Source organism: Protopterus annectens, chromosome 17.part0, assembly GCF_019279795.1.
Source record: "Protopterus annectens isolate FY-2018-M chromosome 17.part0, PAN1.0, whole genome shotgun sequence".
NCBI lineage: Eukaryota > Metazoa > Chordata > Ceratodontiformes > Protopteridae > Protopterus > Protopterus annectens.
The window spans coordinates 97,330,372-97,357,330 of NC_056751.1; the positions used below are offsets into that span (position 1 = coordinate 97,330,372).

The window sequence follows — 26,959 nt, forward strand, 5'->3', positions numbered from 1 at the left end:
ATAAAGTTGGGGATCTCGACTTAGCAGGCACTGGAGATTTGATCAGCAAGGAGACCGGTAGGGACTCTACAGACTGGCTCTGAGCAGAAGAGTCAACTATTTCCAATGGTTCAGCAGTCAGCACCGAAGCACCTGTAACCAACTCTGAAACCATGGTGCTCTCCTTCGGCTCCGAAGACTGAGGAGTCGAGGAGGCAGATTTTGTTAATTTGGAAGATGGCTCCAAAATACCAGCCGGTGCTGGAGAAGGCCTTTTTGAACCTTTTGATTTTGAGTCAGATCTTGACTTTGAAGACTTAGACAAAGAAGCCGACAAACCAGATAAGGCTTCCTCGAAGATTGGCTTCAGAAGACCCCTGAGTATCAGCTTGTTCTTTCTATCCTGCAACACTCTTGGAGAAAAAGCATGACAGAACAAACATGATTAATGTAAATGGATGACTCCCAAGCAGTAGACACAGCTATTATGGCCATCCATCAAAGACATTTTTTGGGAGCATTTCATGTATTTTTTGAACCCAGAGGGTTTATGCTCCTTGCTATCCTTAGACATTGCAAACACACAAGCAAAACCAGAGGAGAAAAGAGAAAGAGAATAACTGAGGACTAGGTCCTCTAACTTAAATGGGCCTAGCCCTACAGAAGAATTACACGAGGACTAGGTCCTCTAAGTTAAGCGGGCCTAGCCTGGTGTAAAAGAAATTTGGTCTTTCAACTAAAAAACAGAGATTCAGTCACACAGGAAAATTTCCAAATAAAATTACAATGAAGGAGTAACACGAGGACTAGGTCCTCTAAGTTAAATGGGCCTAGCCCTGTGAAAGAACTGGGTCTTCTAAGTCAAACAGACTACACACACACACACGTTCAATAAAGCAGGAAAAAATTTGCAACTGCAATAGTAAATAAGACTTTAGCGGATCCCTGCCAATGACCACCAGTTAACAATAAACCGATTAACAGTAAATTAATCAATAGGAGCCCCTGTTGATTAAGAACAGCAAAACCGCCAAAACTAGTGATCTAGGCAAAAAAGCGCAACTGCGCCTAACTGCTGATATACAGGATACTACTACTAAGGTCACACAAGACCACCGGACAATTAAGGTAAAGCCCTATATATATATATATATATATATATATATATATATATATATGTATATATATATATATATATATATATATATATTTCCCAGTAAATAACAGTAAATATGCAAAAACCACTAGTTAATGAAAACATTGCAAAAGGCTTAGTCAGAGCCAAGAGAAGCACATCCAAACTCGTCCACGCGGCAAATGAGGTCTGGAGAATGCACTGGTGCACCATGGGATACCTGTTTAGCCACGAGCCAACCAGAAGTCTTCGAGCTTGAAAATCGGTCGAGTCGAAGCCAAGGATCGGCTCTGAACCCATATGTAAAAATGAAGGTGAGATTGGACTACCTAACATGTTCACAACAATTTACAGTATATAAAAATATTTGAGTCAAAAGAATTACGGAAAAGTTGACATACAGCAAGTTAAAGAAACAAAATAGAATACATGCATAAAGCAATATACACAAGCAATTTTTTACAAAGGAAGTATATACTTACATAATAATTTTATCTGTCAGCATTGTTGATTGAATTTAGAAAGTATCCACCTAGTAGGGTACTAGGTAAAAGAGGAGAGATTATATAGATATGTATATGGGGTATGGGGAGGTTAGGTTGGGTCATGACAGGGGCAAGGCTTGGTGTTAAGCAGATGAAGTTTGAGTTCATTTTTAAAGTGTGATGAGTGGGTGATGGAACGTGAGTCTACGGGAAGTTTGTTCCAAGCATGGGCAACAGAGTATTTATACAGAAGTTTGACTACAGTTTTCTTGGGATGGTAGATTTCCGGAAGCTGCTGATTAGAGGTGTGGAGGTTCCGAGGTGGAGTATAGGTACAGACCATGGATGAGAGAGCTGGACAGGATGAAGGTTTGTATAGAATGAAGTGTTACATTTGAAATTGTGATAGGAGTTTTTTTGGGGGAGTTCTAGCCATTGGAGAGAGTTTAGGGCCAGGCAGTAATGTGCAATACAAGGAGAGCTTGTAATAAATCTCACAATTTTATGGTACGTTTGTTGTAGTTTGTTCAAAGTTGTGGCCTAAATGTCGGTAAGAACAAGGGCAGCGTATAGGAGGGAGGGGAGGAGGAGTGCCTGTACTAGGGAGAGTATAGCATTTGGGGTTAGAAACTTTTTGTTGCGATACAGTAACCCTAGTTTCTAGTGTGTTTTTTATGCATTGGAGTATGTGCAGGTTGAATTTAAGTTCATCATCAATGATGACTCCAAGGAGTTTTGTGTGGGTTTCGGGTTGGATTATTGTATTGTCATACGATGTAATAGCAAAGGTGGATTTATAGTGAGTAAGAGAATGGGGGAGAAAGAGTAAGAGTTTGGTCTTTTTAGGGTAAAGGATAAGTAGATTATCAGACAACCACTGTTCAGTAGATAGAAAGGCATGTTGAGTTAGGGTATGGAGTTCAGAGATATTGTTCAAGATGGACATGACAGCTGAGTCAGCTGCATACTGGATGCAGGAGGATTGCTTACAAGATGTATAAAGATCATTAGTGAAGACATTAAACAGAAGGAAACCCAACATGGAACCTTGTAGTACTCCGGTTGGGACAGGAAGGAATGGAGAGAAGGATGAGAACCATTTAACAGATTGTTGCCTACAGGAGAGGTAGCTAGAGAACCAGGCAAGGTAGGTGGAAGATAGGTTCAGGTTAACAAGGTTAGATAGCAGTAAAGTGTGAGAGACAGTATCAAAATCTTTGGAAAGGTCTAGGAAAAGACAGGAAATTAGTTTATTGTTATCTTGGGCCTCGGCGATGTTTTGAATGAAGGATAGGAGGGCAGTAGTTGTGCTGTGGTTAGGATGGAAACCATGCTGAGTAGAAGTGAGAATGTTATGCTGGAGGAGGTAGTTGAGAAGCTGTGAGTGAATGCATTTCTCAATTATCTTAGAGAGGGGGGATAGGATGGTGATGGGTCGGTAGTTGCATGGGTCTGTTGAGTTTCCTCCTTTATGAAGGGGTACAGTGAAGAAAGACTTCCAAAGGATAGGAATGGTGGCTTCTTGAATTGATCTATTGATCAGAATAGCTACAGGATAGGCGATGGATTCAGCAGCAAGTTTGAGGAAGGTAGGAGGTAGATTGTCAGTGGAGAGAGAGCAGGGTTTCAGCTTCAGAAGAAGTGATTTGATGTAGGAAATATTAACAGGGTGAAAGGAAAAGAGATTTTTGTTCAGAGGGTTGGGAGGGGTTGGCAGAAAAGTTGTGCTAGAGTTGGACGGTATGAGTTTTTGGATGGTGTAAATAAAGTGTTTATTGAGGAGGGTAGCGATTTCCTGAGGGATGTATTTGGGTAAGGGGAGGGGTTGGAGGGACAGCCTGGAGAAATAATTTTATTAAGAGTAGACCAAAACTTCCGAGGGTTGAATTTGCTACTGAGTTGAGCAGAGTTATAGTAGGACTTTTTGTCTTTATTAGTTTGGTTCTTAACAAGATTCTGTAGTTGTCTGTAGTTATGTAGCAGGGGTAGTTATTTTGTTTTGATCCAGGCTTTGCAAGCATTATCTCTTTTTAGCATAAGGGACCTAGTTTCCTTGGAAAGCCAGGGAGCATAATTTGATTTTATTCTAATCTTCCTAGAGGGAAGTAAAGGAGTTTAGGGTATTCAGGAAAATGGTATTGAACATACTGACTGCATCACTGAGAGGGATTTGTCAAATGATGGACCAGTCGGTACTGGAAATAATGGAGATGAATAGGGAGATATTAAAGTTAGAGAGTTTACGACAGTCTCTGTAAAGGTGGGGTTTGGGAGCTTGAGTGGAGTGTCTTAGGACAGAGGTAGGGAGATGATCACTTAGGAAGTCTGGTAGGGTAGAGGGGCTGTGGTAGTGGTGGGGGAGTTAATGAGAATACAATCAACTGTGGAGCTGGAAGATGAGTTTTTGTGGAGGCGGGTAGGGGATGACAGTTGATGGAAACCATGTAGGTTGACACTGAATTGTGGAGAGCCAGTAGTAAGTTTGGACCAGTCAATACTGACATCTCCTAAGATCAGGGTTTCATAAGGTATATTGTGGTAAAACCAGGACAGGATATTCTCTATGATGGGCAAATTATTTCCAGGGGGGATATAGATGGAAGCAACAGCAAATTTCTTGTGAGGATTTAGGTGGCAAATTAGGATGATAAGTTCAGCTGGGTGGAAGTTGGGAATAGGTGCGGTGAAAGGTGAGAGGTTGAGGCTATCGAAGTAGAGGATGGCTACACCACCCCCTTTTTGGGAATCTGTCAAAGCGGTAGATATTATAGCCAAGTGGGAGCATTTCACTGTTAGTGATATGTAGCTTGAACCAAGTTTCAGATAAGGAAAGGATGTGAGGGGTGATTTGGGCTATCCAGGTGTGCAGCTCGGTGATTTTGTTAGTTAGGCTCTGAATATTTAGTGAATATAGAGACAGGTGCTTGGATAAGGAAGAGTTTTGCATATGAGGATGGGGATGGTGAGACGTGTAAGGAGAGGGGGAAGTGGAGGCAGGCTTGGGGGGGGTATGTGGGTGTGGGAAGAGGGAGAGATGTCTGGGTTGGGGTGGATGTTTCCAGAGTGGAGTAAGTTATCTGTGAGATGAGAGAGTGTAGTAATAGGTAAATTAAGTTTATGAAATCTAAATAGTTTATAAAGACAGGTGGTAGTGAAGTTGAAGAGAGCTGGGGAGGCAATAAAGGAGGAAGTTGTTGGATGATTATCATAGGTGTAGTAGGTAGGAAAACATATGTGTGGGTGGGACAGATAGGAGTGATAAGAGGTTAGAGCAGAGAGAAGTAGGAGGAGTGGAGTGGAAATGAGAAGGTGTTGCATAGTAGAGTGTGTGTAGAGAGGTTGTGGAGTGGGTATAACAGTTTAAAGGTAGGAAGTGATGTAGACTAAGTATTACAGATGTAGGGGTGGGACTGGTTACTGGCAGGAAGTTGGATGTGAGTGGATAATGAGACAAGAAAGGGAGGGAGTGGATTTGTTAAAGGAAATTGTAAAGGGTGTGTGTGGGAATGGGGGTAGGGTAGGGGAGCAAAGTGAGCCTGAGTGTAGCGAGGGCGGGCGGAGTGGGGCTACAGCCACAGAGAAAACCTCAAAAAACAATCAGTTAAAGCAGGTAATTTGGCAGATGTGAGAGTAGGAGAGGCAGGGGGCAGCAGAGCTCAGAGAGAAATTGACTAATTAGATCTGTAGGATTGGAGGCAAAGGTACAGAGGTATAGTAACTAGAGATGGGCAGAACGGATAGGTAGGTGAAGTAGGGATACTTTAGAGTAAGAGAGGCAGACAATGAGCAGAGGGGGCCCAGCAAACAAGAGTGCTTTCAGAGAGCAGAATAGTTAGAGGAAGGTTGATCAGACAGCAGAATAGATAGAGGAACGTTGAAAGAGTGGGAGAGCAGGATAGGAAGAAGAACAAACAACAGGGAGCGGTCAAAGGTTTGTGCAGGCGAATAGCCACCATGGGAGCAACAGTACAGTATAGTACAGATAGCAACTAAAATCTTTTGCAGATTAAGCAGGACATACTTAAACAGTCCCAACATTTGGAGGGAGGCACCCATGAAGAGACTTGACCGCAGGTAGGGTGGTTCTGTGAGCTTTGAAGCTGTGGAGGTAGATTGCTAACTTAAACAGTCCCAAAGTTTGGAGGGAGGCACCCACGAAGAGACTTGACTGCAGGTAGTTCCAGGCAGGGTGCTCAGTGAGCTTTGAAGCTGTGGAGTAGACTGCTAACTTAAGCAGTCCCAAGATTTGGAGAGAGGCACCCATGAAGAGACTTGACCACAGGTAGTTCCCAGCAGGGTGAGTCAGTGAGCTTTGAAGCTGTGGAGGTAGACTGCTAACCTGTAGAAGACCACAATTCTATAGGTTTATCTCCCAACATCTACTAAGCATTCTTCTTGCAAATCATGATATAACAATGAAGTTATGGTAACAGCACTGACATACATATTTGACTGACTTGTAGGGAGCTCCGACAGCTGAAAATAAAGGAGCTATCCAATTAGGGGAGATTGTTGGAAAAGTATTTGTGACTCATCAAGGAGGCTCCTCTCACAGACTGACTGACACAGTAAGAATATACCTGCTGTAGTTAACACTAAGGGGCATTCCTTTATGGGTCCTAAAACAGTAAATGCACCAGCAAGGAAGGAGAAGAAGGACAGTCCTGTGAACAAATGTACCAAAAGAAAGTCTGACTGCTGCAGGAAAGGGTTTGCATGGTGATTGGGGGCCCTTCCTCCAGGGAGCAAATGACATGAACAGCTCTTCAGACTTTGTAAACTTATGCGCCCACTTCAGGTAAAACCTGACATATCAGTGCACATGCCTGGGTTTCCTCCAGGTGCTCCGGTTTCCTCCCACATTCCAAAGGCATGCAGCAGGTGGACTGGACACTCTAAACTGGTCCTAGGTGTGAGTGTGTGTGTGAGTATGTGGTAGGGATGAACTACTGAGGCAGGGCTAGCCACCTGTCTGTGTCAACCTTGGATGATTGTTTCATAAATACATATGGGTTAGTCTGTTTGATGCCAGTGAAGATCATATAGCTCTTCACTATGAAGACGAGCAGTTCCAAAATATTGAAAAAGCGGCAGAGGCCATAATAAAATAACATTCTCCAATATGCATACTTCAGCTCTGCTGAACCAGTGGGTTCAGATGGGAAGCAGGTAAACATCTCAGTCATGAAGCTCTGGTCCCAAAAGGTAAAACGTTCTTTGAAGGTAAGCAGAGATGCTAAACTCCTTTAAGGAACTCCTTGAGCAACTGGTGCTGGGCCATAATCCTTCTCCCCACAAGGTCACAATAGGCAGAAACAGAGGGCACTCCATGACTATGGAATAACTTAGGCACAAACCACTAATATCCCTGAGACAGGTCAGGGCAACCTGAAAACTGACTGACTGTAGTTACACAGGGTACAGCTTTCTAGTATATACTACAATCTGGACCATGAAGGATAGTTGGTGGGGGCATGCTTGACTAGGACCTAAAGACATTCCTGTGTCTCTGAAGACCCAACAGCCTGAAAATACACTCTTCTCGGAAATCACAAAGCAAAATTAATCAGCAGTTTTGGCCTTTCTTCCCTGAACTTTAAATGAGACATCAGCAGGAATGGGAGGAAGGTATACGGGAATCTCTCAACACATGGGATTGAAAATGCCCCGCCATCACCTCCCCTTTGTCTAGCTGCACTGAGCAGAACAGAGACAGGACTGCATTCTTCTGAGTGCTGAAATATCCAAAGTGTCTCTGTTTCAGAAAATCTGAAACAGGTGTGGCCTTCTATCTGCAATTCCAGGAACGGACTGGAGGAGCTGCTCACACAAACCACCAGCACAATCACCTTCCTTGAGATGTACAAACAGCAATACCTCTGTCAATGGCCTACTGTCAAGGTGTGCACTGTCTCCCTCCAAAGCAGTACTGTTGCTTGCTCATATACCATATGACAGACTTCTTCCCTGACTGAACAATGAGGAACCCTAAAAGCAGTCTTGTCTCTAAAGCCTTCATGCCAGAAGAGCTGTGCATAGCTTCAACTGATTGATTTGGTGGCTGTCTCTGGTGGAACAATATCTCCTAAAACATGTAGCAGTTGAGTTAAGCATCCATCCATCCACCAGCAAAGTATCAACTCAAGATAAACATCTGTGAGGGGTTCAGCTGAAGGAATGTGATCCAGCAAAGGTTGGTTGAAGCTGTCTACCTCTCCAAAGCCAAGTGAGACAGGTCTGATATCAGAAGAACTATGAGTGAAAGTCAGTGGGTCCCAGTAGTTTTTCCCTACCCCTAAACATGCAGGTATGCAAACAATGAATGTGGAATGTGACAGCCATCAGGCATACAACAGAATCTTAAGTCTGGAACCTGCATTCGGTTTTAACATAGGCCCCCATTGCCATGACTTCCTAGATGTTCTCTGTTGGTAAGAACAACCAGCAATGGAGAATGTCCATGTTCTGCCTATGATGGCAATCCCATGATTCAGTATCAGAGAGGACTTCTCCCAGTTTATGGTATCCCAAGGAACTGCAAACATGAGAGAATCCAATGAAAGGATACTATGAGGAAGTCTCTAACTGGTAAACCAGAAGCCTGTCATCCAAGAAGGGGAACACATAAAGATTATTTTACCTGGAAGACTTCAGCAAGCATGGTCATCATTTTCCCTACAAGGCTTAAGACACCATGGTCAACACCTTGGTGAATGATTTGGACGTCGAAGAAAGCTCAAATTGCAGCACTTTGTACTGGAAATGATGTCTAATTAGAAAATAATTGAAGAATTGACCCAGACAGTGATGTGCCAGAAAGTAAACCTTTATGTCCAATGATGCCATCCAGGCAATCTATTATAGCAGGGCCACGAATCATGGAGACTAAACATCTGCAACTGGATGTCCTGGATGTGCTGACTGAAAATGCTGAGGTCCAGTACAGGATGAAAGTTGCCTGCTTCTTTCAGAACGAAAAGACAGCAGCAGTAGAAACCTCATGCTGTTCCAAAAATAGAAGTTTCTAAAGTTTCTTTCAGCAACAGAGTCTGAACCTATTCCAACAGCTCCTCTAAGATGGATTAGTGTCTTAGCAAAGTCCTTTCTACGAAGAACTTAAGAGCTCAAAGATGTGGCCACCCAAGACCATGTCCAAAACCCACTGGCCATTGTTAATGGCGCTCCAAATCAGGATTAATTCACAGATTGTGCAATGTCAGACAGCAGTAGATTGCAGTGGCTGAGCCAACAGGACTATCCTCTTTAAGGATCTGGCTGGCAAAATGAAGCAAGATTAATTGATAATTAAAGAAAAACTCCATCCTGCAAATGGAAATATAACTTTTTATCATATATTAATATCATGTATTATATTAAAGCATCAGAATGACTTTTTTGTTTGTTTTTTTTTTTTTTTACAATCCAAAATTACTATGGTGGGGCCTTCCACACTGATGTGACTTTGTTTTTCAGAGACTTTGTCTTTCAATTACAAAACAACACATGGCACTTTTATATGACATATCCCAGACATAATAAATTATTTATTTTCCTCATGTAAATGCAGTTACAGTGCTGCAGATCACTGACTTCTTAGGCTCTGGAAGCTGTGTCAATGTTTATATTTCTCTAAATTATCTTGATTTTTGCTAAATGAAACCTGCTACACATCTTGAAGCTTTTCACATTACATTTAAACTCTTAAGTTGCCTAAACAGCAGAATATTGTTAGGCAATCAGATCTGCTCTACTTTAACAATTTCCACCACATTCTTTAATCTTCCAAGGTTCTCAGTCCACCTCTAGCAATTCCTCTAATTCATAGTGACATGTACTTAAGAATGGTCACTTCAAAGAAATGGTAATGCTTATCTGCAATTACATGAATAAAAGCAACATTCCACAATTTCACCAGTCAAAAACAAAAGTACATGGCAGGTTGTTTTGTAGTACTGCAATAGAATTCATCCATTTTTTAAAAAAAAAGATTTACCCTAAAAGTGGCTCACGGGAAAATAGGCTCATTTTTAGCTATTAATATTTGTTTTTTTCTCCAGACATCTTTATTAAATTTTCACATATAACAAAGGCAATATTACATTTATATAAATGAAACACATACAAAATGATACCACATTAGTTGCAGTTTACATCACACACACCAGTGAAACAACTGTAGTTGCAAACATTATACATCACTTATAAACCATCCAGTCATTGTCAGTTAAGCATTATATGGCTCATTCAAATCCTGCCGCTTAACCTCGTTCCTGCTCTGCATACATTGTTCCCACAAATTCCCATTTATTTCCTATATACTTTGCTTCTTCCCTTTTCTAAAGATCCCAATTCCAGTTGTTTTATCTCTGTTACTATATTCACTACCTCTAGTAAAGTTGGTCTAGACACTGATTTCCATTTTCTAGTAATTGCTTTTTTGCCAGCCACCATAATTAGATGCAGCATAGCTTTACTATGTCTAGCCAATTCCAATTCTGTAGCGTAACTCAAAATAAATCATCTCCCCAGTCAGTCCAATCTGCTCACTCAGCATCTCTGACAGAGCGGTCTGTAGGGAATCCCTAAAGTTTGCCAGCTTATTACACTCCCAAAAAATATGTTCCCAGCAACCTCTTTCATGCTTGTCATACCTCCAACATTTGCTATCCACCTGAGGAAAAATTCTTTGGAGTTTACTTGGGGTACCTATGTAAACACTTCTAGGCAAAGATACTAAATCTTTTAGACTTTGTTGCGTATTTGGGAGATATACATATATCCCCCATTGTCTCGTTGTGAATTGCTTATCCAATCTCTCTTCTCAATCCTTTCTAAGCTCTTCTGATTGATTCTTATAATAGGTTCATAGGTTCATAGGTTGATACTAGGCTATCTGCCCAAGGGCATTTATAAGACTAGCCAGAGTGTGTTTGGCTTTCGCCACCCTTTTAGATTAGTTGACTGTGCCTCTGCATAGTAGGTCACAGAAGGTAGCCCTTTTAAGGTTAGTATACTGTACCTCTGTCAAGCAGGGACACAGAAGAAATCCCAGGGGTAAACTTACGATCTCCCATTCACTCTTCAAGATTTCTCTTGAAGGGGGTCAGTGAGGGGCTCTGCCTAACATGGATTGGGATTTTGTTCCAGAGTGAGGGGAGCCTCTGGGATATGAATCTGTCCCTCCAGCATGTCCTATTTATTTCTGTGCTGAGGTTCAAGTCCCTGGAGCGTGTAGCTCTAAGGGATTTGGATTTCCTGAGGTGAAGCATGTCCATTAATTCTGGGTTGGACATGGCTTTATACGTCAGACACAGATCGCCTCTGAGTAGGCAGTACGCAATTGAGAAGAGCTGGAGTTTCTTTAGCCGAACTGCATAGGGCATCTGTTTGAACCCCTTGATCCTCTTGGTGAGATACTTTTGGGGTCTTTCCAGTTGCTGCTGGTGTCGGGTAAGGTACATCCCAAACGGGGCATTGTACTCAATTATGGGCCTGATAAGTGATGAGTAGAGGGGCACAATGACCTCTCTTGATCTAGATGTGAACCCTTTCGTGGTAAGGTGGGTTATACAGAAGGTCTTTCTAACCACTTTGGCAACCTGGTTGTCAAAGGAGAGATTGCTATCTACTTGGGTCTCCAAGTCCCTAATTACTTCTTCCATACTTAATGGATTAACACCTATGTGGTAATTTGTGGGCACTTTGTTTTTTCCAAAGGGGATGACTATGCACTTTTTGGCATTTAGCTTTAGACCGTGGCTCTGGCACCAGTTATCCGTCTCTGTGAGACCCTTTTGGAGGATGGTTGTGTCAGCCGGAGAGTCGATTACGGCACCCAGTTTGCAGTCATCTGCGAACTTGGTCAGCCATAGTCCACCCGTGTTAGCCTGTACCTCGAAGAAATATATACCGAACAAGAGAGGTCCCAGGACTGAGCCTTGTGGGACGCCACTTGTAACTGGTTTAGTGTCTGACATGGCACCTGCTATTCTGACCATGTGGGTGCTATCCCTGAGCCAGTTTGCAACCCATCTTGTGACATAGGGGTTGATATTTAAGCTGGTGAGCTTATTTATGATGCCCGAGTGGGGTATTGTGTCGAAGGCTTTTGCGAGGTCCAGGTAGGCTGTGTGGACTACCTTCCCTTCATCTATGGCTTTGGTAACTGTTTCAAAGAAGTTGACCAGGTTCAAGAGGCAAGATCTGCCCTTAACAAAGCCGAATTGGGTAGGATTCAGTGTCTGGAGGTTCCCAATGTCTTTGTTTATGATTTCCATGATGATACGCTCCATAGCTTTGCAGACCAGGCTAGTCAGGCTTATAGGGCGATAGTTTCCGGGGTCTGTTGTGGCACCACCTTTGTGGAGTGGGACCACTGTTGCTGTACGCCATTCCTTGGATACATATCCTGTAGTAAGGCTGAAATTGAACATTGACTTTATATGAGGGTTTAGTTCTTCTTGGAGCTCGTGTAAGACGCAGCCCGGGATACCGTCTGGTCCCACTGATGCTGTGTTTTTTGCTTTGGAGAGGGCAGCTCTCACCTGTGCATCTGTGATCTCCGGAAGGCTACACTCTGTTGGGATAGACATTTGCTCTTTTGAGGGGGAAGGGGGGGGGAGAAGTTTGCACTGAACTTTTCTGCCAGGATGTTGGCAACATGCATGTGGGTTCAGTGTATTTTTTGTCATTTTGCACTAACTCAGAGCATATCTGGGAGATGCCTCCCAGGTTTCTGACATAACTAAAGAAGGCCTTGTGATTATCTTTAGTGTCTTGTGCAATTTTTCTTTCGAAGCTGGCCTTAGATGATTTTATGAGGGATCGTAGTTTCTTGCTAGTACTGATCAGTGATGCCTTCCCTTTTTGGGATTTTGCTCTGTCATGTAGTAGCTCTCTCCTTCTATTGTATAGCTTATTTATGGCTGGGGTCCACCAGACAGGTCTCCTGCCATTGGAAAAGTGAATCTTGGTTTTATTTTGGATAGCATGCTCCATGCATTCCTGTAGGTGTCCATAGAATGCTTCTGTAAAGGATTCTGCATTTTGGGCCGTATTTTCCACTGGCCAGGGGGCTTTGAAGGATTCCACCTCAGTTTTGAGAAGTGTGAAGTTTGCTTTTGAGAAGTTCTTCACTGTGGTTTCCTTGGCTAGGGGTGGGGACAGAATATGGATGTCCAGTGAGATTTGTTTATGGTCTGATCTTACCAATGAGGGGTATACCTCTGGTGTGGAACACAGAGACCCCATGTTGGTGATGACCAGATCCAATATGTTTTCCCCTCTTGTGGGAGTGGTGACCAGTTGTTCCATAGCATTTGAGTTTATAAATTCTAGGAATCGTTGGGCGAGGGTGTTTGGGCTTGAGTAGTTTTCCCAATCGATGTTTGGGTAGTTGAAGTCACCCAATATAATAGTGTTTGGAGAGACCTTCATATTCTCCAGTGTTCTCAGGAAAGCCGAGTGAGGTTCCTGTGTTTGGGAGGGTGGTCTGTAGCAGGCTACAAACTGAAAGGCAGTTTTGCCCACTGTTAGTTGCACATGGATGGTCTCCGATGCTTTGTGTAGTGCCACTAACCTGGAGGTGTGGGTATCTTTGATAAATATGGATACTCCCCCTCCTTTTGTGGTTCGGTCCGAGTTTTGGGCCCGGAAGGCATGGTATGAAGTATAACCTGTTAGTGCTGGGGTGCTCTCGGGAGCCTTGAACCAGGTTTCTGTTACTGCACAAATATCGATATTCTCCATACTGAGGAGAGTCTCGAGTGCATGCCTCTTGAGGTTTAGACTTTTGGCATTGAGCAGCATTATCCTTAGTTTTTTTTTCTTTGTGTTGTTCATGGGGGTGGGTTTGTCTTTTGAGCCTTGCCTAAAAAAGGCACTATGGGGGAGGCAAGAGCCTTTGCCAGTATTCAAAAATCCAGGGGTGACAGGTGCAAGCCGTCCCTAGTGAAGCAACGTGGCTTGCCAAGCATGTCATCCCAGGCTGACAGACACTGGATCCCCTTTGAATGACACCAATACTTTAGCCAATTGTTAAAATTGAACATTTTGTCTTTATACTGTGGCATCATTCTTGGTGAGGGTAAGATGCTACTCAAGGTCAGGGTCATACCGGCCTGGGCTACATGATCAAAGAGCACCTGTACGTCTTTTTTCATGTAGTCCAGGGAGGTATGTCTCAGGTCATTCACACCAGCATGGACAATGACGGAGTCATATTTGTACTTGCTTTCGAGTGACCTGAGTGCTTGTGTTATGTTGCGGATCCTGGCACCCAACAGGCAGCTTACAGTGACCTTCTCCTTGTTCAGCCTGGTGAGTGGGACGTCAGTGTGTCTGACAATAGAGTCACCTATTACAAGTGTATTAGGTGTGTTGTTTAGCCTTAAGGGCTGTGACTGTGTGGCATACTGACTTTGTGAGCTATGTGCTACGTGGATATTGTTTTGTGGTAGGTGTTGCTTGGATGTCTGCTTTGGAGGTCTCCGCTGCTTAGGCAGATTTTTATTTAGAGCCTCTGAGTATGTTTTTGTGTGTTTATGTGTTTGGTTTACTGATGCGATAGGTCTATGTGAGACTGGATTTGTGGTGTGTGTGATTACCTTCTCCTCCTGACAGGCTGTGCCAGTACTGGGTTGAGAGAGCTTAGCCTCCAGTTTGGCTATATAGTTGCATCTCTCACATATATTTGAGCTTGTTGGGAGGAGGAGAGGGTAGTCTGCATACATAAGGCAGTTGTAACATTGCCTCAAGATTCCCAGATTCACCAGCTGGACTGGAGAGTAAACCCGAAACTGACCTCTGGACATGCCTGAATAATATAGGGAACTACTTATTGACTGATCAGAAAGAACCAATAGGGAGCAAGTGCTTAGAAGGAGTATAAAAGGATGTAGTGCTTTAGTTTGTTTACCTATGAGATTACTTATATGAGCAAGTGCAGGGCTTTAGAATGAAAATAGAGTGCTTAATTAGAGATTTAGAGCAGTTCTAAGGGAAAAAGTGAAGAGCAGACTTTGTGGAGCCGGGAACAGTTTAAACCTGTTTAAACTGCGCTGCCCGACGCTGCGCGCAACACCGCGCAAAAGAGAGTTGCAGGGTTTTAAGAGAGAGATATCAAGGAGTTTGGAATTGACCCAAAATGGCCAATAAAACTAAAGCTTCTAGGCAGTAACCACTCCTACAGGAACAGGCAGGCTGCTCAGTGTTAACCACTGCCACTGGTGAACACAGAGACTTCTGTTTAGCCCAAACAAGCACAGGCCTTCAAGAAACTTACAAACAGTTCAGAACAGCAAATGTGTAACTGAACTTTCTTAAATTTCAGAAAGTGGGAAAAAAACAAGATTTTTTTTTTTTTAGTTTAAAGGTAGCAGAGATACACAAGTAGCAAAATATTCACAACAGTGCAATAAATGACCCCACACTTGAGTGCTAGGCCAAAGTCAGGTAAAATGCAATTTTAAGAGAAAAAAACGATTTTAAATTAAGTGCAACACAGGAAGTGCAGTAAACAGGCTCTAGGTGTGTTCTAAATACTGTTTCTAATGCAGATATAAACTTTAGCAAGCCGGAAAATGCCGAAAAGTAGGCGGCAAAGCAGTAATTCTAAACAAAAAAATCAGAAGAAAATACTTAAAATCTCAAAAGTGGCTCCTTTCTTCTCTCAGCGTTTTCTCCCCTTGGTAGGTGCTTCAGCAACAACTAACAAGCCTGGAAAGACCTTTTACTGAGCTAACTGCCCATGCGAGCCATTTTAAGCTTATCCAATTATCCCTTGTGAGACTCAAACCCTGCACCTTGTGTTTGTAAGGCAAACACCTTAACCATTAGGCCACCCTGCCAATTATCATGCAATATTTTATATGCTTTACTAATTATTCCTTTTTTAATGGCAGCTTCTGTTCTAGAGTCTATTAAAAACTCTACCAGTGCTGGTTTTTCATTTAGCGCCCCCCCCTCCCTATTTCTTTCTCTTTGTCTATACTCTGATTCCAATCCTTGATATGGAAGGCAATCTCTAACCTGCAGTCCAAATAAATTCCTGGCCTCTTCCCATTCTATTACCTTTCCCTGTCTAGTTATTTGCTCCCAATACCTTGGTTCCTTTGCTAGTTTTCTCCAATAAATTCCAGCCCCTCTTGCCTATTATCTGTATCCCTAACCACAGTCATCCCTATCAGCAGAATCTCTTTTCTCCATTCTCATGCTGGTTTGGTTTTTAGAATACTCCCTGCTATTTTATGAAAATAATACTCTGTTGTTCTCCTTAAGAGTCTGCATCCAAAATCCCAATCTCTCCTTATTTCTTGAGCTTCCTCCCTGTGTCAGCATCATTCCTTTCCACTTTGAATTATAATTTTCTGCTTGTGCTATGTATAAGAGCCTTAACTGTGTTGCTCGAAAATACCTCCTCAATTTAGGTAATCCTAGTCTGCCTTGTTCTGTTGGTAGAATCAGCTTATCCCACTTGACCCTTGTTATCTTCCCTTCCCAGATAAAATCCTTCAGCTCTTTTTTAATTGCTATTCACATCTTCTTCTCCCAGTTGATAAAAATATGCCTGACCTGTATACAAAATAAAGGGACTAAAAAATTTTAATGGCTTGTATCTTAGCAATCATATACATATAATAAAACTTCCAGTTTCTCAATATTTGTATTAACTTCTGTTGAGTCTCTTCCCACATATCCTTAGCTGCCACCACATGGACATTTCTAATCCATAATCCTAAATACTTAATTTTATCATGTCCCCATAAATATGGGTACTGTTTGACCAATTTATGTGTGGGTACATAATTTACCGCTATTGCCTTTGTTTTAGCCTCATTAATTTTTATCCTGAGAAGATGTAAAACTGTCTTGAAACGTTCCACAACACTGTAGTGTCCCTTTCTGGTTTTGTCATGTATAAAATAATATCATCTGCAAACACAGCCAGCTTTTCCTGACTGCCATACCAATTATATCCTTGAATTTCTGAGTCTCTTATTTTCTTTGCCACTAGTTCTAAATATAATGCAAACAACAAAGGGGAAAGTGGACAACCCTGCCTGGTTCCTATACTCAAGCAGAAATGATTGGAGAGGACCTCACCCACTTTAATTCACGTCTCCGATCCCTCATATATTCTTCTAATCAACCTTATAATTGTATCAGGGAAAGCAAATGCTTCCATTGCCCTGCTCATGACGTCCCAGTCTACTCTTTCAAATGCTTTCTCTGCATCAAGACCCACCAATAAAAGTGGTACTTTCTTACATTCTGCTTCCCTCTGTATCATCAATGTTCTGTTAATATTGTCAAATATTTGCCTACCCTCCACAATAGCTATTAATATATGTTTTATAGTACTTTATATAACTCAGCAAGACAATTTTTAAATGGTACGCATAGCATTTATCATGCAGCCTGAAGCAAATTCCTTTCTGAAGCAATGTGAGTTTTGAACAGACAAACAAAATGGTTGGACCTCTGTAAGCCACAGCAGGAACAAATGGAAAATAAAGTGAAAGGTACTCAATGGTTTCTTAGCACTAAATTCCATTTATGTGATTTTATATACAGAAAAGAGAACTCTGGGATAAGTTTAACTACACCAGCGGTACCATCCACAGTAAATGAAGGACACTGGATTGCTCTATTAGAGGAAGCCATGGCTCCAAGGGGATCATAAAGGTCCTTCACATTGGTGACTGACTCCTTCCCCTTCAAGAGGTCATTCACCCATGTCCTGGCTAGCCTAAGCACAAAGAAGCTGCCTGTGAAATGTGGATTTAGAATGCTGTTTCTAAACTCCTCCTTGATAGAAAAGAACTCCACACCCATGATATCTTGTACATCCCTAATGTCAGAGCAGTCAAAACAACAGTGGGTCTCCCGGTAACCTGCTGTGTAATATGTAAACAGACTCTGAACACCCCTTCCTTCAGTCAGAGAGGTAAGCAAGCCTTTCCAGGGCCTGACATACCGGGAAAGACTGGAATTTGGACAGGTGAAAAAGAAAAGTTTACAGTTCTAAGCTCCAGTGTGGGACAGGAGCACAAGCTGTTCCTGTGCCTATTCACAACTTTAGACATTTTGTCTTCTGAAAGGGCAATAAATTATGTTGTGGTCCTTAGGAGTTATGGTGCACTAAAGAGATCACTCAAACATCAGCCTTTGGATACCAGCTTCAAGATTCTCTCCGTTCAATTAGGGGTCTGAAAAGGACAGCTGCTTTCCTGGGTGCTGCAGTAGCTGCAGTCATGATCTTTCTAAACTGCAGTAATGATGTTCTTAATAACAAAGGCCATAACAAGGAATGACGTAAAGCTCCTCTTCCTTCTTTCCCATATACACATATTAATGTTTGAGAAAGGGAATGTGGACAGGGATGAGTCCACAGAGGATCTCAAGAGCCTCAAGGTCATAACAAAGGAAAGATAATCTCAGGGAATCATACAGAAGGAGAAATCACTGTCTTCAGTCTTCTCAGAGACAATGGCTTTCAGGTCTTTAGACTCTTCACAAAAATGTGAATGGAAGGGAGTGCACCCCAAGATCTATGGGTGAGCTTGTATGGTGTCTTGTGCAGGTGTCAGTATGTCACAGATGTGCACTGTTTGCCAAGTGAGAAAGAGATCCAGTACTGAGCAGCATACCTGTCAAAGGTGGTATGTGGAAAACAGAGGCCTGCACTGGGTCAGGCACTACTATTAAGACATCATCTACTAACAGTGCAGCCCTATAACCAGGTCTTATGTTCCTACCAGGCATCAAACATTGTCTTAATGTCGAAGTCTTTAGCCACGACTCTAGGTGTAGGAAAGCCCTATATTCGTCTTTCAGCTTTGAGCTACCTGACCTTATCAAGCCTGGGAGATGACCTAGGGAGATATTACAGTTTTGCATACTCCCAAATTCATGGCTAAATGACTGAAGAAACCACATCCTAGGATCAAGTTGGTAAGCTCCCAACTCATGGCAGTTAGACAGGAGCTGTGCAATGCCTACACCTGGAATACGCAATCTAGATTGAAAGTCAGCAGTGCACCTCATGTGGGCTTCTTGTCATCCACTGCAGAAGAACAGGTGCTGGCTGATGCCATTACTACTTAAGGATGAGCTCAACACTTGCATTGTTTAAAAAGCTCTTTCAGTAATGGATTTAATCTTCAGGACAGCTACACTGTGGCCTACTGTCCAAGCCTTTGTCCTTGTGACAGTGCTTTAAGGTCTGTGGCTGCCACTCCTCACATGAACAGCCACCCACATCCTCCTAGTAGTTGTGTAGATCAGGAGTTCCCTCATAATATCTGCAGGAGGCTGGTACTTGTCGCAGGGCTTCACAACATTTTGTTTCTGAAAACAGGAAAGGCAATGTAGGAGTAAATCTTGAGTAGTAATTTGACTGCCAAGCGGACATTTTATAGATGTGTACCTAGATATCAAGTACAGGAGGTTTTTACCAATGTGCATTGTAATAGAGGTCTGAACTGTGTACGAGAAAAAAATGGTGTGATCAGGGACAAGGCATGCTTATGTAATCACTGTATGATGTCAAGACAAATGCTGGTGCAATCACCTGCTTGATAAATAACTAAAAATACAAGTGGAATCAGCTGAAGTAAGTGAATGCAAGTTGAATAAAAATCAAACTGAAAACAGGTATACAGAGTATTATGCACATAAACAACATAAATGTTTTAAAGAAAGATATATGGAAGTTGCATGTCATGCTTCATAACACGACTCACAACACTTACCCACAGAAGCCAGCATATTTGCAGTTGTCCTTTGATTTTCTGGGAACCACAAAGCTGCTACTTTGGTAGGTGCAAAAAGCACCAGTGGTTGTGCCAGTGCGCAGAGAGTTTGTCCAATCATCAGTAAAATAAAGGTGATCACCTCACTTCTGTCAACAAGTAAGACACTGAAGAAGCGGATAATGCTTCCTAGCATGTTTAACCACGCACTCAGGATCAGCTGTAACAGGAGAAGACGAGAAAAGAACTTAGTGTTACTTTGAAAATGAAATCATCCATGCTCATGTTTGAGCTAAGCATTCTGCAAAAAAATTATTTTACTGCTACTGGCTGCAAGTATTTTTTTTTTAATTATGTGTAATTTCTGGCCCTCCCTCAATCATAAAAGTTTTCTGTGGCTAGAAATGTGTACTGTACCATTGCCCCATCCAAATGAACTCAACCAGGCCTAGTTTATGCAGTCTAGATGTACCATAATGAGTTAAAAAAAAACAATTGTTGCTACTACTGAGGGGAAGGGCTGGGATGGACTTGTGAAAACTAACTGATGAAATAATGCACCATTCTGAGCAGTCCACTGAGAAAGGATGATTTTTTTTCTACAAGTAAAAATGTCTGGAGAAATGTGCAAACAGTTCCTATTCTACCAAAACAGTTCCTATTCTACCAATGCATTCAAACTTGTTTTCTGTGTATACACTATTATAAGAGAGTCTGCTTGTCCTTAGCAGGGTTTACCTTGTTCCAGTACCAGACCCTACCACCTCCTCAGACAAAAACAGCCAGCTGCTTTTGGCTAATTATACTTCTTTACCATGGTCAGGCCTTCAACTTCTTATTTTTCCTGAAACTAAGACCATTGACATCACAGACATAATTGCAGTCTTGTGCCTAGACACTTGCCTGTTAATCTCCTTATAACATATAAGGTGAAGTCGCTAGCTAGAGTCAGATGTGGAAACAATTTGCTCCTGTGAAAGTGGAGAGAGGGAGAGATAGAGAGAAGGAGAGTCATGGCTGTGTATATCTCAAGTACACTACATTGAAGGAGCTAGAAATGCTTATCACACCAACGCTGTCCAGCAGTGCTTGACCTAGTGTACCAGGCTGCATCCCTGCTACAATAAACTGCTGTGCAAAGGCAAACAATCATCACTAGAGCACCAAGTGTGTGTGTGTGTGTGTGTGTGTGTGTGTGTGTGTGTGTGTGTGTGTGTGTGTGTGTGTGTGCGCGTGCACCATTCTCCTCAACAACCCTTATCTTTGTACTTTAACAACTTTCTCCCAGTCATCTTCTGCTCACTATTATAAACATTCTTTTTCATTTCATGAGAAAGTTATAAATTAGTAACACAGATCCACATAAACAAAGCTAGCAAATGAAACATGCATGCCACTATATTAGTACATACATATTCAATTTCACACATTTTAAAGAGCAACACTGCATACCACAGAAAAAGAAAACACTGCTGGTACCTTTTAAAGCACAGGGAAAAGTTCTCTGCCATACGACATTTATACATACCCAAGCTGACAGTTTGAAAATGGGTAGCAATTTTATTACTGTTTATATATACAAATACAAATGAAATTAATCAATAGCCACAGCCTGTTACGTTACATAAAGATGATAACAAAATAAAAAAAATGCACTATGTCTATCTAGTCTTCCTGTTTCCTCTTGTTCTCTCCAACCAGCATTCAGAACACAATACCTGTGTACTGCTGCAGTATCATACCCAATAACCAGTATGAGGAAGATGGTACACAATGTAAAAAAATACTTTTAATCAGCATTCCTCTCAGTCAGTTCAGATTCAATTCCTTTATTAATAATATACTTCCTGCATAGGTGTTGTTGCAGCTGCTGCAGTAACTGTACAGTTTTGCAAAGTAGGTTCAGATTAAAGAAGTTAAGGACTGCTCAACATTATTTACACACTTATGAAATCATAAATCACAAATTTATTTAAAAACGTTAAATCCAACTAGAGACTCAAGCTGTTGCCTTCACTAGGTCATACAACTTTATCAAATGATACCCTTTATATAAAATAACTTTACAATCAAGATTCAATCATGCCAGGCCACCTAAACAATGGGCATTAATCTAACCAATTACTTCGTAACATAATAGTTTATATCAAAAACTTCATGTTCAGTTCTGGGTTTGTACTTCAAAGAATTCCATACATAAAAATAACTATACTTGTTTTAAATAAGCATTTGTGAAATATTACATTTCTTTATTTTCCAAATGGAACATAAGAAAAAAAATAACTTTAATACCTTGGCATTGACCTTTTTTAAATATTGAGCCACTGACATCATACTGACCCCATTCTTGAAGTCCATTATATACTCCTAGGGATTACCTTTGAAAGATCGACAGCACAGAAGATCGACACTCAAAACACCGAGCCCAGAAGAACGAAACCTCACAAACATGACAGTCCACATGCCGACACACCACAATCCCTACACTTAACAAAACAAACAGTTCACTGTTACACACAACACACCCACAACACATGCACACCAACAACCTAAAAACCTACACTACGCCTTACACACAACTATCTATGCACAAACCTTAACCCTAACCCTAACCCTAAGGTCTGTCACTATCGCACACTTACCTTACCTGCACCCTAACCCTAACTCACTTAATCCGCCCCTAATCCTCAAGTCCCTCACTATCGCACACTTACCTTACCCGCACCCTAACCCACTTAATCCGCCCTTAACCCTCAAGTCCCTCACTATCGTCCCTAACCCTAAGTTCCTCACCGTCGCACACTAACTTTACCCGCACCCTAACCCTAGGTCCCTCACTATCGCACACTTACCAGATCGCGCTCGCAAGTTACCCCTGTCGGTGTTTTCGCTGTCAGGATTACGGCTTGTCGATCATCTGCATTGTCGTTCTTCTGGGCTCGGTGTTTTGCGTGTCGATCTTCTGCGCTGTCGATCTTTCAAAGGTAACCCACTCCTAGATACAGGCTACCATTTTTAGTAACTGTAAACAAGACCTTGCAAGAATGGGATGGTCAAGGTATGTTCATTTTCTGAGAAAACACAGTATATCAAAGGAAAGTGACACCACCCCTCAGGCAAAGCCATAACCATACCTCTCAAGTGTACCTCATTACAAGGAACGTTCCTCATTTTGAGTCTTAAATAGTCTATGTTCCTCATTGCTCCACACTGAAAAGGTCTGTCACACATCCAGTGTTAAGAATTTTTTTAACTGATATCCATGATAAATAATACCAAATCATTTAATTCATCAAAAGAGCATTTTATAAGTATAGTGTAACATGTTTTAACTATCCCATGAGCGTCTTAGCTGAAGTTTTTAGTAAGCTATTAGTAAGTGCACATTTTACCCACTGTTCCACATTATGAGAAGTAGTGTTCCACATTCTGAAGATGAAAGGTTGAGAGCTCTGGCCATAACTAGTGCAAGATGAAGGGACAGCTGCCCTGGGTGCATTCCGTTAGGGACTCATTTGGCAACTGCCTTCAATTAAGAAGCCATAGGTGATATCATGACTTTTTGGCTGCATGCAGATACTGTATTTGGGCTTTAGTTGTTAGCACACTGAATTTCATTTCAACTTAGAAACTGCAGCAAAGAGTTTGCTATATTAGTACCAAGGAGGATGGTGCAATTACTGAAAGTTACTAGCAACCCTTTTTGGAGGGTGCCAGTCTGGTAAACTGCCCAGGGTATCAGATTATCTAGCTAGAACAAAAGATATATTGGAAGCAACCACTTAGTGCTTTTGGGACATCAGTATAGCATGCAACATCAATACAAGATCAAACATGCACGTTTTGTTTTTAGTTTCTGACCACATTAGTCCGCTGCACATGAGGTGATGGTGTGGGTCACACTTCTGCATAACTACAATAAGCTCTAAATTCGTGTTCACAGGAAATGCCTTAGGTGTCTGCAGTTCTGGTTGCCTTGACTATGTTGGCCAAGAAGTGTTCTGCTATGCCATTAGTCTGTGGCAATAGTAGAGTTATTCCTCTTTGATTAATGGTTAAGTTACTGCAAAACTGTTTGAACTTAATGCTACTAAACAGAGGTTCACTGTCTGATTTGATGAGCTTGGGAATAATAAACACAAAAAGATTATGACTACTACAAATACAACCACTCCAGCTGAGGCAGAGGACACTACTACTGGTTATTTGAAATATCCAGCATTCATGAGTAGAAGATAGCTAGCATTGCTAACTCTCCAAGGGAAATTAATGCTATATATCAAAAAATAGTTTCTTGGCAATTCTGAAATCTGAAATGGTACAAATGTGTTTGCTTAGCAGATTAAAAAAGAAGTTATGTACGCACCATAACGTTCCATATGTGTTGTCCATCTCGCCTTCATTCTTAACTGGTTGGGTTTGGAACCAATCCTCAGTTCCGACTCTGCCTTATACAAAAGCTCGAGGTTTTCCACTAGCTCGTGGCTGTAACTCTATCCCATCATGCCCTAGGAAGGCTCCTCAGATCTTGTTTGCCGCTAAACAAGATTGGCTGCTTCCATTTTGGCTCCGGCTAACTGGGAATTTTCTTTACTTGTTTATTGAATAATTGTCCTTTTACTATTTCAGAAATAACTTCTAGAGTTTGTTAGATACTTTAATTAGTAATTAGAGTGTTCACTATTGTGGTTGTTTGCTTCTGGACGTTGTTTTTCCTCTAGGCCTTTTTTCTCCTCCCTATCCCAGCTTAAGTTTACTTTGTTAAGCCCGTTTTTAGTTTAGAGGGTGTCTTTTGACTCATTTGATTAAAAAACAAGCCTGTTTAAAATAGAGTGCTGTCAGATATTTTAATTTTACCCCCTAACTTTAAGTGGCAGCTCGTTTGAATTAGAGGGCTGCTGTTGCCCATTTCAGTTAGAGGGCTCCTTCTTCTCCCCTTCTAATGTTAGGCAGATTTGTTTAAGTTAGAGAACTGCCCCTTTCTGCTGTACCTTTTTAAAGTTGCTCTTCTGGGTGTTTTTTCTTCTTGTTTGCTAAAAAAAAAAAAAAAAAAAACAAATATAGTACTAGCCTTAGTTTTATTGCTGTAGTGGTTAGCTGTTGTTATTGCTGTTGTTGTTATTGTTGTCATATTTAAACATGTCTAAGGAACCTAAAGAAAGTAGACCCTTTGGGTTCAAAAAATGTGGAAAGTGTAACCAGAAAATGTCTCTCACTGATGGTCACACTATTTATGTGTACTGCCTTGGAGCAGTTCATTTACAGGAACCCTGCACCATTTTTCACTCATTCAGCCACAGAGTGCTGCTTGAGAGAAAAAACAAGCTGACTGTTAGAAGTTTGCTAAAGAACCGCTTTACTGAAGCTCTTGAAGAAGGTCAGGGCACTTCTAAGTCATCCAAATCTCCTTCTTCCAAGTCTGAGAAGTCGGCAAAGAGGTCATCTCCTTCTACTGGTCAATCATAGCCAGTTGGAAAATTGTCAGAAGTAGCATCTCTGGATCGGAAGACTGCTGGGTCCGACAAATCTCCTTCATTGGCTCCTTCTGTGTCAGTGCTGATGGAGTTTCAGTTACGGAGCCGGTCCCCGGAATTGGAGCTGATTTCCCCTACCTTGAGATCCCCTTTGCTGCAAACAGCTAGATCTCCTGCTCTCTCCTCTTGATCCTGCAGGAGCCTTTCTGATAATGATGTGGATCGGGTGGTGCACAGGCTTCTGAGGACACTGGTGCTAGCCAAATTGTTGTTGACTCTAACCCAGAGAGATTCAGAGCTGACTAAGACTTCCCCTTAGCACCTTTTCTTCAATCACATTTCTCCTCCGATCCGATCTGGGACTTCGGAGCCAGAAGGTCTTGAACTGATTGCAGTGGAACCATTGGAGCCGAGACCTACCCCAGGATTTTTGGTTCCGACTACCGCTCCGACATCCTTGGTTCCATTTGAACTCGAGGAGTCTAGGAGCCAACACTCTCTGGTCAGGTCTGGGGAGGGGAGTTGGGTCAGACAGTTGTCGGATCTGAACATGCCTCTTGGGGCTTCAGCACAGATGACTTTGTCTCCTACATCTGCCTCAGAGCCAACCCCCTCAGGTCTGGAGATGCTCTTTGGTTCCTCTGTGCCAGGAGTCTCTTCATATCAGGGGTGGGGGGTATTCGAGGTTTTGAGGAGAGTGCTGTCTCCACAGACAGGTCCACTCTCAGGTCAAGACATTCTTCCCCCAAGGGTACCAGTGTCTGCCTCAGCATCACTCCTTCCACAGAGACGCAGAGACCCCAAGTCTCAGGATGCCCCATCAGGTGAAACTATCTCTTCTGAAACCTCTCCAAAACACCTGTCTGAGGAAGTCCCTCGGAAGAGGCCATACAAGAGGAAGCATTTATACTCCCCAGAGGAGTCCATCACATCCGATACAGACCTCGATGAGTCGGAAGGTCCCCATGGTTGACCTCTGAGGATGTCTCCTTTGCAGACATCTTAAAAATACTTAAACAGAGAGATGGCTGGAAGTCCATCAACCCTTCTGAGGAGGAGTCTGTATAACTGAAGGCTTTTGGATCTCACCCTTCCACCACTTGGGTGTTTCCGCCTTTCGATGAATTTATGGACCTAGTTTGTCGAAAGGCATGGGAGTCTCCAGACTCAGTGGTGCCCGTTCCTCAGAGGCCTAATAAATTCAAAATGTCACCTATGGACAAGAACTTCTTTACAAAGGGAGTCCTAGTAGAGGCTATGGTGGTGGCGGCAGTCACAAAAAAGGAGCTTTCAGAGATGTCCTCCTCTGTCCGAGCTTTCAGAGACGTCCTCCTCTGTCCATCCGCCAAACAAGAAGTCTCGTATGATGGACAGGTACAGAAAGCGCACCTTTTCTTCAATGACATTTGCACTCAGATTGCTGAATTATCTTACCCATTTTACAAGACTTCAAAGAGATCTCCTGAAGGAGCTAGGAGATACTCTCCAAGGTTCTGTAGCTGAAGGGGCATCAGAAAATGTTTCCTCTCAGCTCTCCACCTTAAATTCAGTAGTCAACTCCTCCATGAAGCTTATTTCTTATGCAGTGGATGAAGCAAGTAGGGCAGCGGGTTCAGGAAGTTCCCTAAGGAGACATTCCTGGATGTGCTTATGCAACTTTGCAGAGCCCTTGTCTTCCTTTATTAATGCCCCTTTCGACGGCTCATCCCTGTTCGGGCCAAAAGTTAAAGAGACACTGACCAGGTGGGAGCAAGTAGGGAAAACTCTCTCTGCCATAGGACTCCATTTTTCCCTACCTTCTAGACCTTATCCAAAAGGTCAAAAGGGGGGAAATATGTGGTTCCAAAAATCCCAGAGAGCTTTCTCTGAAACATGTGGTGATCCTTCCCCCACGAACAGAGGGAGAAACAGTAATGGAAGATGCCGACCTAGTAGCAGAGGGGGCTCGCAAAATCAGGGTGACAGGGAAACCTTACTTGGTAAGCCCTTTCAGCGCTCCTGAAAGGAAGACCACCTGTCCATCTCTGGAGGCAGTTGGGGGCCACTTATCTTTGTACCCAAACGCCTGGCTCAAAATTACAAAAGACAAGTGGGTACAAAGTACCATATCCAGAGGTTACTCCATAATCTTTT

General features: G+C 42.3%; 1 protein-coding gene across 2 annotated transcripts in view; it reads right to left on the reverse strand.

Moving 5' to 3' along the window:
• Window positions 1–26,959, reverse strand: part of SLC49A3 (solute carrier family 49 member 3) — a 1,094,331-nt gene that overhangs the window by 818,895 nt on the left and 248,477 nt on the right. For both annotated transcript variants that reach the window (XM_044059106.1, XM_044059105.1), the window contains exon 3: window positions 19,353–19,572. In XM_044059106.1, the coding sequence (XP_043915041.1) occupies window positions 19,353–19,572 (220 nt within the window). The remainder of the gene's footprint in view (window positions 1–19,352; window positions 19,573–26,959) is intronic.